Here is an 11,973-nt window from a genome sequence, read left to right as displayed (position 1 = left end):
TGAAAGGGGCTTGAGTGAGTGAGAGAGTGTGTTTGTGAGAGAGTGTGTTTGTGAGAGAGTGAGTGAGTGAGTGAGAGAGTGTTTTTGTGAGAGAGTGTGTTTGTGAGGGAGTGAGTGAGTGAGAGAGTGTGTTTGTGAGTGAGTGAGTGAGTGAGTGTGAGAGTGAGTGAGTGAGTGTGTTTGTGTGTGAGAGAGAGAGTCAGTGAATATATGTGTTTGCGAGAGAGAGTGTGTGTGTGTGTGCACATGTATATTATATAAAATATAGTTATATTGATATATATATACTTGATTGCAGTTTTTTTGGTATTTTAATGATTGTCATATTTTAATTTTTTTAAATATGACACAGGGTTCGTACAGATACTGTAAAAGGAAATTCCAGGACTTTTCAAGCACTACTTTTTTGGTTTTCAAGGACTTCAATCAGAGATCTCACTTTAAAACAATATTTTTTTATTATCTTTCAAATTCAAAAAGGGAAATAGATAAACACACATAAATGAACAAAATGGTACAAATAAAGTCAAATTCAAATACTTTAAGCACCTTATACGAACCCTGATTAACTGCAATGTTGCATATACTAAGTGCATAACTATTACATTTTCAGAGTATTTTCAGTGAAAGACTCACTCAGTGCAGGAGTGCTGTAGTGTGTGCGAGGATCTGATGCTCTCAGAGATGTTCCTCACGGTCACTTCACCTCCAGCATTCAGACAGCACAGCACTGACGGGCCTTTACTGAGCCTGACCCTCACTGTGTCCTCAACACCTGCACACACACCTGAGTCCTCAACACCTGCACACACACCCGTGTCCGGCAGCAGGTCCACTTCCAGCGCCTCTGCCGTGCTCAACCCCTGCAGCATCTCGAACCGCTGTCAATCACTCAGGAATAACACACATCCTTCACCAGGAAACACAAACCAAGAGACAATCGAGATGAAAATAACAAAGTCCTCAAGTAAAAAACGAACTACAGCGTTCGTTCTAAAGTCAAAATATCAGCCTCCATGATCCAAACAAACCCCAGCTGATTATCACATGCCCGTCACGTGAACGGCAGGAAAACCAATCAAACACAGCACCCATTTCCTCTACGTAATTCTTATTTTGCAAATAATATTTAATGACATGAAAAGTCATGCGGTACTAAGTTGTATTTAGGAGATGAAAATTCGAAATTATGACATAAATAAATAGGAATTATGACATATAAAGTTAAAATATGACATATTGATTCATATTTATGAGATGAAAGGCCGAAATTATGACATATTTTATCGAAATTATGTCATAAGAAAGTCATAATTTCGACTTTTAAATCTCATAATTATGACTAGTACATAATATTAATTATTAATTATTTTAACAATGTGAACGAGAGACTAGCAAAAGGAAAGCTTTTTTTTACAGTCTATGAGAGAAAGATGTCACTCCACCGCAGCGTTAACTAGTTTCTTGTAATTTGATATTTAAAAAAGTAATATAATGCATAGTGTAATAAATGAACATACATTAAAAAAATATAAAAAAAACTTTGAAGGATTTTGTGAATGAACAAAACTAGAACACAACAATAATTATTAAGAATAACAAAAATATAAAGAATAGTAAAAGAAAACACGTCAACAACACCATAGCACAAAACAAAAAAAACAGTTTGACAGTAAATGAAGGCTTTACAATGTTGATGACCGTTAAAACGCGTCATCACGAACGGTTCTCTGCTCGGCTGTTGATCGCTCTGGTCTGACTCTGTGTGAACGCGGAAGATCAGAAGCGCGTGACCGTTGAAGCTATGGCGATGGACCGGACCGGGTCATGGAGCTCGTGTTCGGACTACTGAACCGAGTCTGGACCCTTACTGCACTTTCTGACTTGACGAATGACAAGAGAAGCAAGAATATGGAGGAAAAAGCGCTGGAGGTGTATGGTGAGTAACGATGACCTTAGAATAGCAATAACGTTACGTTTCAGGGAACAGCGGTGTCAGTTGGAAATACCACGGTACATTTATATGGCTATAACGTTAACCATGAGACGGAATCATTGCAGTATTCTTATAACAAATACCTGTTACTTCAAAGAATACCATGATATATTACTATGGTACATATCCATAATACAAGACAAGGTTATACCATGGTACAGTGATGGTGTCAGGTGTAAATACCATGACATTATATTTGTATAACTTACAACAGTGGTAAACATTACCATAATCATATACCATTATATTTTCCTGGCTGTTACTTTAAAGAATGCCATCGTATTACCATAGTACATATCCACAACAACAAAAAAGCAAGGTATTACCATGGTACATTGATGGTGTCAGATGGAAATACCATGATATGTTATATACCAATGTACTGAATCATTGCCATAGTCATTTTCCGGGTACTTCGAATAATAGCATCATATTACTTTAGTAAGTTAAAAGCCCAAAATGAAAAGAAAACAAGGTATTTCCTTGATACATTAATACCATGTTAATACCATGACCAGAAACCAGAAAATTGACCTATTATCATGGTACAGTACCAACGTTATATTGAATATGGTATTTTGATGGAAACCAAGGTAAATGTTAGATTTATTCACAGATATTTTGCTTGTTTAAATGATGTTGAAGATGTGTTTTTGTGATTCTCTCTGTTTTCACAGACGTGATCCGGACGATTCGTGATCCGGAGAAGCCCAACACTCTGGAGGAGCTCGACGTCGTGACGGAGAAGTGTGTGTGTGTGCAGGAGCTCGGAGACGAGGAATACCTCATCATCATTAAGTTCTCTCCCACCGTCCCACACTGCTCTCTGGCCACGCTGATAGGTGTGTGTGTGTGTGTGTGTGTGTGTGTGTGTGTGTGTGTGTGTGTGTGTGTGTGATGGGTAGGTTTAGGGGTTGTGTGTGTGTGTGTGTGTGTGTGTGTGTGTGTGTGTGTGTGCGTGTGAAATGATAAGACCAAACAGTCATGTGACCTCAAACGTTCATCACTGCACCTCACAGATAGCAGACAATGCAGAAAACACACACCGTATCTTTTGTTGACAACGACACAATCACACCGTCCAGCAACAAAAAACAAGAACCAAACTATTAGGCCTTTCATAATCATTAAATAATTGTTAATCCATTATCTAGACCGGCTTAAAAACGACACAATATCAAAGACACAATACAGACAGCATCCAGTACAGGGTCTGATCAGTATAATCTCTCAGATTATATATATTGTATATGAAGTAATCTACACAGAGCTGATATTTGCTTTCCCACTAGAAATGAACAGGACTGAATGCGTTCTGAAGCTCTAATGGTGTTTGATGCTGCAGAAAACACAGTTATTATGAAGTTCTGATGGTTATAACGATCAGATTAATGTGAGTGTCAAGTGCAGCTCGACTGTCTGAATGTTAACAGAGCTTCTAATAGTGAACCTTATGAATAAATAATTGTACTTATCAATAATTCCAATCCACAGCAGGCAATATAGTGGGTGAATCAAATTTCACTTCAAATTCAAGAGACATTTTGCATTAAGAAAATGACTTATTTTGTATTTGTGACATTATTATATATACAAAATGTACTCGAAACCAGTGGAAGATTCTGAGATGCTGGCTAAACAATATCAAAAATATAAATATAGTCTCATGGCATATTGAGTAATCAACTGAACTTCTAACCTTTTCCATTTTTTTAATGATTTGAGATCTAAGTTTGCTTCTACCTAGCAACAGAAGGGTTTCCATATGAAGAACCAATCAAATTGTAGGGAAATTATGTAATGTTTCATGTCATTTTTGCCATACCTCCTATTCTATAAAAACTGTGGGATTCTCTGAAGTTTATCTGAGATCCTCCGGCCGTGATTAAAGCTTACTTTATTGGATTAGTAGATTAGTAAAGTCAGCTTTATTTATACAGCGCTTTTTACAACACAGAGTGTTTCAGCTTTACAGAGATAACAGGAAAATAATGCAACAAAGTTTGTTTCTAGAAGAAAATGGAGTCACTGTCACAGCGTTCAGTGATGGTTCATTTCTGTTGTAAAAAAAGTTATTAATTTAGTTCATTTATATATAGCCGCTCTGGAGAAAACTGTGATGTCATCGTCCAGCTCAGTGTCAATGCAGGAGATCAATAATATTGTTGAATATTAAATTAAACGTCCCCAACTAAGCAAAAGCCAATGGTGAAAAAAGTGTCGAGGAACCAAAACTCATCAGTGACCCTTGAGAGAAGCCAGACTCAGTCGCTCGGTTCTCCTCTGGCTAACGAGCGAACAGTGTGTGATTATGATTCAGACAGCATTAATGTCAGGTGTGAAACAACAGCTAATTAACCCCGTGTCTCCTGTTATTCCCTGTTCCTGCAGGTTTGTGTTTACAAGTCAAACTTCAGCGCTGCCTGCCGTTCAAACACAAGGTACGTCTCACCGTTAAAGGGTTAGTTCACCCGAACGTGAAAACTCTGTCAGTAATTACTCGCCCTCACGTTGGCTCGCTATTGGCTGACGCTGGTCATGTGTGATGATGCGTGTGATGCTGGCCAATAGTGAGCCTGCGTTCTGAAGCGCTGCGCTGTTACACACGTGAACTCACTCTATAAACAGAAGGGCCGTTTCTCAATACCAAGTACGCAAACTTCAGACTTGCGTCCTTGGTAGTTCGGACTTGCCAAGTTCGACTCAAGAGAACGAACTCCCGAGGACGAGAGGACGCGAGTCCGGTTATTCTGCAAATGGAACAGCGCGTTCTCGATCGCGTCACTCAGCTCGCTCTGGCTACTCCGATTATCTCTTTATGTATATTTTAGGCAACAATAAAACGAAATATGCTACAACTCTGCCTCTTTTCATCAACAATAAAATGAAATATGTTATAAAACACCACTCTGCCACTTTTTTTCATTTAAAAATCTTAAACATAGGAGCCTAATGGCCATGTGGTTCAGGCAACGCGTATTATCTTCACTGCATATATTTATAACAACATGAACATGATATTTTTGTTTTCATTTAAAAAATATGAAACATTATTGATTTTTATTGACATTTAACAAACAGAGACAGGGTTGTGTCATTTTATTTTATTGTACATAGTGAAGAGAATGTTGAAATAAATATAAAAATATATATATATTTTAAAGTATATAACAGGGTATCCGCGGGGTCTTGAAAAGTATTAAAAGGTGATAAATCAATTTTGGGAAAATTAAGACCCTTAAAAAGTATTAAAAAGTCTTATCACGGCTTTATAAAGTCTTAAATTTTGAAAGTATTTTTTCTAGGGATGCACCGAATATTCGGCCGCCGAAAATAGCCCAAAAGTGCATTTTCGGTTTTCGGCCGAAAGACTTTTATCACCGAAACAATACGGCCGAAATGTTGTGATGACGCAAACAGAAACCGCGACCTGCACGTGCTTGTCTGAAGCAACATGTCTGCGGTGTGGACGTATTTCAGTATATCTGAACCCGCGAGTAGACGGAAGCCATGTTTATACTTTCGCCTGCCTCCGCAGCGCGAGTCTCCACAGACAGCGCGCGCACCGCTCCAAACGGTCGAGGCGTTTATACTTGACGCGCTCGCCGTTGCACTATTCTTTGAAACGACAGGGGACGACTCAAGTAACTGTCCTCTAACCATCAGGAATCGGTGAGAAGAAGAAAGATAAACACGTGACAATGTTTATTTTTTAGTACCACCACCAATACAAAAATAATCATGTAAAACCCAGTAAACCCTGAGATTATTACTTGTGACATTACAACAAAATATGTATAGGAATATGTACTAAATTAACGCTCTCTTAAATATATTCTAATTTCACTAAACATATTTCATTAAGTTTCGTGTACATTTGTATTAAACATGGACCTTTGTTCATTAAAATGGCTTTTTATGCTAGTGTATGCTCATTTTTAAAATGTAATCAACTAATTTAGACGTGCAAACTGGGTGCTGGTGTGATGAGAAGTTCGTGCTCGGCTTTGTTTTTATGAGAGAACATTTCATTTTAAAACCTTTCTGCAGGCCAGCAGATTATTATTTAATGTACACATGAGTGGGGTCAAGTTAAACATTTTAGTTTGAATTTTATTTTATACTGTGCATTGTGCTAAATAAATATTTGCATAATTTGTAATTGATTTATTCTTTGAAAATGTTAATTTATGCAATTGCAATGGTACTTATAATTGGCATAATTTCTTTCGGTGTTTCGGTTTTCGTTTTTTCGGCCTTGGGTTCCTCTTTTTCGGTTTTCGGTTTCGGCCAAGAATTTTCATTTTGGTGCATCCCTAATTTTTTCTGAATTAGCTGTCCAACAGTTTGAGTCCCAAAAACATTGTAAAAGTGTGTGAATTTAGTCTTTTTTTTTTTTTTTTTTTTAACGAAGAACTGAGGCACATGTCAGCATGATTGTTGTTGAGGGTGGAGCAAAGTTTTGTTTTGTTTTTTAATAAACTGCTTTGATGTACTATCCCAGCCTATTATTTTTTTTTATCATAGTGGTCTATAGTCTTTATTACAAACTAAAACTGTTAAGTTAAAAGTATCACTGATGTAAATGGTTACAGCTTGAAGTGGCGGTGAGGTATTAAAAAATATTGAGAAGGTCTTGAAAAAGTCTTGAAAAGGTATTAAAATTAACTTCAAGATTCCTGCATATACCCTGTATAAAATAAAATTACACAACCCTGTCCCTTTTTGTTGAATGTCAGTTTTAATGATCAATAACATCTACAATGATAGATAAGGCAAACAATTCAAACATAAGTAAGCTCTCTAATAGGCTATAAAGTTAAATAGCCTAAATATATAAAGTTATGAAACTTCACTTTTCCCCTCAGCCAAAACAATTTTTTGCCATGGAACAAACAATAGTTTAATGAGACCAAAGATCGACTTATACACAAGACGAATTATGCGTCAAGTTTATCCACTAGACTAGAGACATCAGAGCCAGCGGCAAACGTCAGAAGCACTAGCCGAGGAAAAGCTGTTCCAGTCGGGGTTGATGAGCGTTGAACACCCGCGGTGAACGCCTGGATGTCGCAACTCCGAAAACGTCAGAGACATTTTTCAAATAGGCGCTATCTTTATAAATAAACCACAGATTTGAGCTTTAAACAACCACATTCTCGCCTGAAACACTCTTAAAATTACATTTCATGACACAATAACAGTAGTATTTTGATATTACGCGGGTTTTCTCCTCTGGTATTGATGATTGCTGGTTGGTGCGAGATGCATTCTGGGATACCCAGCTGTCTCAGGTCCGCACAAGTCACCTCTCGAATCTCGATGCATCCTCGGTAAACGGGGCGGATCCAGAACACATCCGGGGATTTGAACTGGACTTGGCTAGATGTGAACTTTGAATTGGAACAGTACTTGGGCAGTGACTGATGACGTTTCACAAGTCCACAAGAACACAAGTACAGACAAGAACGCATATTGAGAAACGGCCGAAGTCTTGTCACAGTACAAGGAGGCCGGGGTTTAATCCTCTAGGTGTTGTATTTAGGGCTGTCACTTTACCTTCGAAAATCGATTGCACAATCGATCGGACCAACCAACACAAGTTTCGAAGACGAAAATAGGGAATCGATTTTAACGGCCTTTTTTTTTTTTTTACCAAAAATGTGTTTTAGGTGGACAGATCAATACAGCACACAGAACATGTAGGATGCTGGAGAATAACAATGTCTTTTCTGTTCACCAAATGCTTTTTAATATTCGCTATTACTTCAGTGCAAGTGAACAAGCCCGCCGTTATGTGTTGCGTAGTGACGTGTGTGTTCAAGTAAGCCAGAAATGAGCAGATTCTGCAATACGCTGTATTTAATATATCATGAGGATCACGAGTTGCGTATTTGCACAGATTTGTCTTACACGAACTTCCCCAGCAAAGTGAGTAAACACAGAAACACGCCAGATTGGCTCGTGATTCGACAGCGTTTCCCGCCAAAGTTCATCTTTACCCGCATTTGGCGGGTCGAGGGTGTTAATCTCAATCCCTGAATGTGGCGCTCCTGTTTGTCATTGTGCTGAAACTTCACGCCAGTAAATCATCAGGAATATTGCTGACTTGTGCGTCTCAAGCGCCTCTTTACGCTCGTCCTAATGCCTGTTAGGTGTCCGTGGATTTGCATATATTTGGTGTTGAAAATGGAAACGTCTTTAGACATGGAAAAACGATTCAATGAACACTTATGTCTCAAAAATCGAACAGGATTTTTTCACAAAAGGGGCAGCCCTAGTTGTATTTATGTATTCATAGGCCGTGTTATCTTACCTTGTTAGGGATTCGGATTACCATTGCTGGTATCACTATAACTGTTACCTGTGGTAATATATGGTGTGTATTTAAGATATGCTGTGTTTTTTTTTGTTTTTTCATGTGTGTATAAATAAAATTGTAATTGAGAGTAATGACAATGTCAACAATTAAGGAAGCAGCTTCCTTTGTTTTTCTTTCTTGTTTTTCCTTTAAAGGGATACTCCACTTTTTTTGGAAATAGGCTCATTTTACAACTCCCCCAGAGTTAAACTGTTGAGGTTTACCGTTTTTGAATCCATTCAGCCGATCTCCGGTTCTGGCGGTACCACTTTTAGCATACCAGATATGACGCAGCGCCTGAAAATAGGCCACCTTCCTTCAACACAACGGAACTATTTTCAGTCCGTTCGTCATATCATTACGCCTGCTGCACTCATGGTACGGCAGTGAAGTTTCTTGATTATTACGCAGGAATGAGAGTATAGTTCCTAGCCATATCAGCCTAGAAAATCGCAACTTTACATTTTCCGTCGGTCTTAGTGCACGATGTAACTACAGAAGAGTCAAGTTTTAAATAGGAAAAATATCAAAACTCTTTGGTCATTTTTTTTTTTAGAAATGCTAATGGTCTTGTCCACTTCAATGATGTATGCTAAGCTATGCTAAAAGTGGTACCGCCAGAACCGGAGATCGGCTGAATGGATTCAAAAACGGTAAAACTCAACAGTTTAACTCTGGGGGAGTTGTAAAATGAGCCTATTTCCAAAAAAAGTGGAGTATCCCTTTAACTGGAACAGACCGGGGTGGGTCTAAATAATCCGACGACTTCCCACTCCGTTTCGAGCAATTGATTGATTTATATTGTTAAAAATCAAATGCTTCGTTCTTATTGCCTTTGTTATATGTCACTATATTGCTTGAAATAAAAATACAAATAAATAATTAACTCGAGGCCCACACAGAAGTTTGTTTGAAAGTATTCTCGTCGCTTGATAAACTTAAGGTTGAGCCACTGTAGTCACTCGGACTATTTTAACGATGTCTTTACTAACTTTCTGGGCCGGTCAGTTTCAATTACAGAGAAGCCTATGGAGGAGTGATCCAGCTCTCAGATTTAATCAAAAATATCTTAATTTGTGTCCCGAAGATGAACGAAAGTCTTACGGGGTTGAACAACATGAGGGAGAGTAATTACTGACAGAGTTGTCATGTTTGGGTGAACTATCCCTTTAAGGCTCAGTGTTATTCAGAGATTTCCTCGGATGTTTGGATTCTCTATTATTAGCCGTGTGGAAATGGGAAAGAATGGGAAGAGTAAACACCCCTCATGGCATGGAGGCTTTTAATGAGGTGTCACATTGATGAAAGGCCGTTAAATGAAAGTGAACGCGATGGCTATTGTCGGACTCGTCGTGTTTCTGATGTCCTTTTCTTTCTGGTGTCTTTTCCCGGCCTCTGATCACATTTTCTCTGTGGCTTTCTTCCCTTCCAGCTGGAGATTTACATAACCGAGGGAACGCACTCGACCGAGGAGGACAGTGAGTGTTCATCTTCATCACAACAGTTTCACACGACCCTCGGGCCCAGATATATTCTCTAGCACGTCATCAACACAAGCTCGTTAGATGTGCGCTTTACACTTCGTTAACAAAGCTCGCCGTGACTTTTAGTATGTTTTTGTTTCTGGAAAAATGTATCGTTTATATATTTTGTATTTTAATTATTTTAAATTAAATACATGATTTTATTTGATCATTTTAATTATTAAAAAAAGTTGTATTAAATAATCATAATAAAATCATATATTAAAAGTATTAAATTAAATTATTTTATTATTCATTCATTTATCAAATTTTATAAAAGTAAATAATATATTGTTTTGTTCATAGACACAATGGAATTTGTGAAAAATTAAATAATTATATACATTATTTTATTTAATATTTTTAATTTTCAATTAAATAATCATATGTATATATATATATATATATGAAGTAAAATTATTTGTTTAATTATTACTTTAAATTCTCAAAGTGTGTGTGTGTATATATATATTTTTTTTAATGCATGAATGTAATTTATATATTTTAATATATAAAATTTAAATAAATGATTTTAATTTATATATTTTAATAATATATATAACATTTAAATAAATAAATTAATCAAATTTAATGATGGCAAATAAGACATCCATCAAAACATTAATTAAATAATTATTTTACAGAATAATTAGCCAAAATTCCCCAAAATGATCATCCATTGATTAAACTGTTTTTAGAATTAGCATTTTAGATAGTGTGAAACGAACTCTTGGATTATTATACAGCTGTGTTTGATCACTGACCCTCGATGATAATCCCGAAATATCCCTGGAGTATGTCCTGATTAAATGTGTGTGAGATGATGAGTTGTGGAATCTCTCCTAACTGGTTCTCCTGTGTCGCGCTCTCTCAGTTAACAAACAGATCAACGATAAGGAGCGCGTGGCGGCCGCCATGGAGAACCCGAACCTGCGGGAGATCGTGGAGCAGTGTGTTACTGAACCAGACGACTGACACACACACACACACACACACACACAGATCATGTCTGATGAAACTAGAAAACTAAGCCCAGCAGGACTTTTGCCAGACGAGAAGTTGCCTGGATGAAGGATGAAGGTCTTTCCCGTTTGTTTGTTTCATTCCTCAGGCTGAGAGACGACACACACACTTCCTGGGTAAACAATCAAAATGTTGCATCAACTCATAAAAGAACACCTTTAAAGGTTAGTTCACCTAAACAGACTAACCCTCATGTCCCCAAACATCAGACTTTCTGTGTGTGCAACACGTCTGAGCTTCTGTTTCCATACAGTCAGACTGGATTTGACCATGAACTGCTCAAAAAAGCCACTAAAACTACATTAAAATTATTGTTTATGAGCAACAAAAAAAAAAAAAAAAACGGGGACATTCTAATCCTGCAGATTATATGTGAGATGAACTTGTTTCTAAAGGTTTTTTTTTTGTGATGGACAGTGATGAGTTTGTAAATAACTTGATTTTATAAGGGAAAAGTCTATATTTGTAGAACTCCGGATGTTATGAATAAAACCTTTCTCGGAGAAGCGTGTGTGGTTCCCAGGCTCATGGAAAACATGGAAATATTAATCATAGGGTTTTATATGTGTGTTTTATAGGCCTGTGGAAGTCATTAAACTTAATAAAATCATTTTTAAAAAATCATAATTGTATAGTGAATATAATTTTTATTTTCCAATTAGCTGGGAATTCATTTTTGTGAGTGAAATCTCTATAAATATTTTTATTTATTTTTTACAAATTATGTCACAACAGACTGGAAAAAAACGTATGGAAGTTCATTTGTCAAAATGTGTGTTAACTGGTTAAATTGAATAAGTAAATAATCTTAATTATTTATTTCTTACTAAATAGTAATTTATGAAATAATTCATACATGTAGGCTATTATTATTCAATTGAATTTTTTTTACATTTAAATATTATTAATAATCTAATTAAAATATACATTTATTTAGTATGAATTAATGTCATTTGTTTATATTCAATAACATCTAATTCTTACTTAATAATTTATAAAATGTATATTCAAATAAAAAAGTAAAACATTTTAATTTTAAATAATAATCTAAAATAATTCATACTAAATAA

The 11,973-nt window shown here is 36.5% G+C and overlaps 2 protein-coding genes across 2 annotated transcripts in view; one reads left to right on the top strand and one right to left on the bottom strand.

The window, feature by feature from the left end:
- The window catches only part of spg11 (SPG11 vesicle trafficking associated, spatacsin), a 71,272-nt gene extending 70,216 nt beyond the window's left edge, over positions 1 to 1,056 (bottom strand). Inside the window, exon 1 of the mRNA XM_056234948.1 lies at positions 637 to 1,056. Coding sequence (XP_056090923.1) covers positions 637 to 872 — 236 coding nt within the window. The 5' untranslated portion in view covers positions 873 to 1,056. The remainder of the gene's footprint in view (positions 1 to 636) is intronic.
- A 704-nt stretch (positions 1,057 to 1,760) lies between these two features.
- Positions 1,761 to 10,877, top strand: ciao2a (cytosolic iron-sulfur assembly component 2A). Its single transcript, XM_056234934.1, has 5 exons — positions 1,761 to 1,939; positions 2,674 to 2,838; positions 4,388 to 4,437; positions 9,790 to 9,835; positions 10,755 to 10,877. Exons 1-5 carry the CDS (start codon positions 1,828 to 1,830, stop codon positions 10,853 to 10,855), a joined length of 474 nt encoding a protein of 157 aa, XP_056090909.1. The 5' UTR covers positions 1,761 to 1,827; the 3' UTR covers positions 10,856 to 10,877.
- The last annotated feature ends 1,096 nt before the right edge of the window (positions 10,878 to 11,973 follow it).

The sequence above is a fragment of the Rhinichthys klamathensis genome, unplaced genomic scaffold (genome assembly GCF_029890125.1).
Source record: "Rhinichthys klamathensis goyatoka isolate OS25496 unplaced genomic scaffold, OSU_Roscu_1.1 h1tg000409l_1, whole genome shotgun sequence".
NCBI lineage: Eukaryota > Metazoa > Chordata > Actinopteri > Cypriniformes > Leuciscidae > Rhinichthys > Rhinichthys klamathensis.
This window is presented reverse-complemented; position numbering and strand designations above follow the sequence as displayed.

Excerpts from the sequence above, each read along its gene's own strand:
- ciao2a (XM_056234934.1), top strand. The coding sequence starts at position 1,828 with ATGGAGCTCGTGTTCGGACTACTGAACCGAGTCTGGACCCTTACTGCA. Across the intron at positions 1,940-2,673 it reads AAAAGCGCTGGAGGTGTATG|ACGTGATCCGGACGATTCGT; the intron begins GTGAGTAACGAT and ends CTGTTTTCACAG. Across the intron at positions 9,836-10,754 it reads GCACTCGACCGAGGAGGACA|TTAACAAACAGATCAACGAT; the intron begins GTGAGTGTTCAT and ends GCGCTCTCTCAG.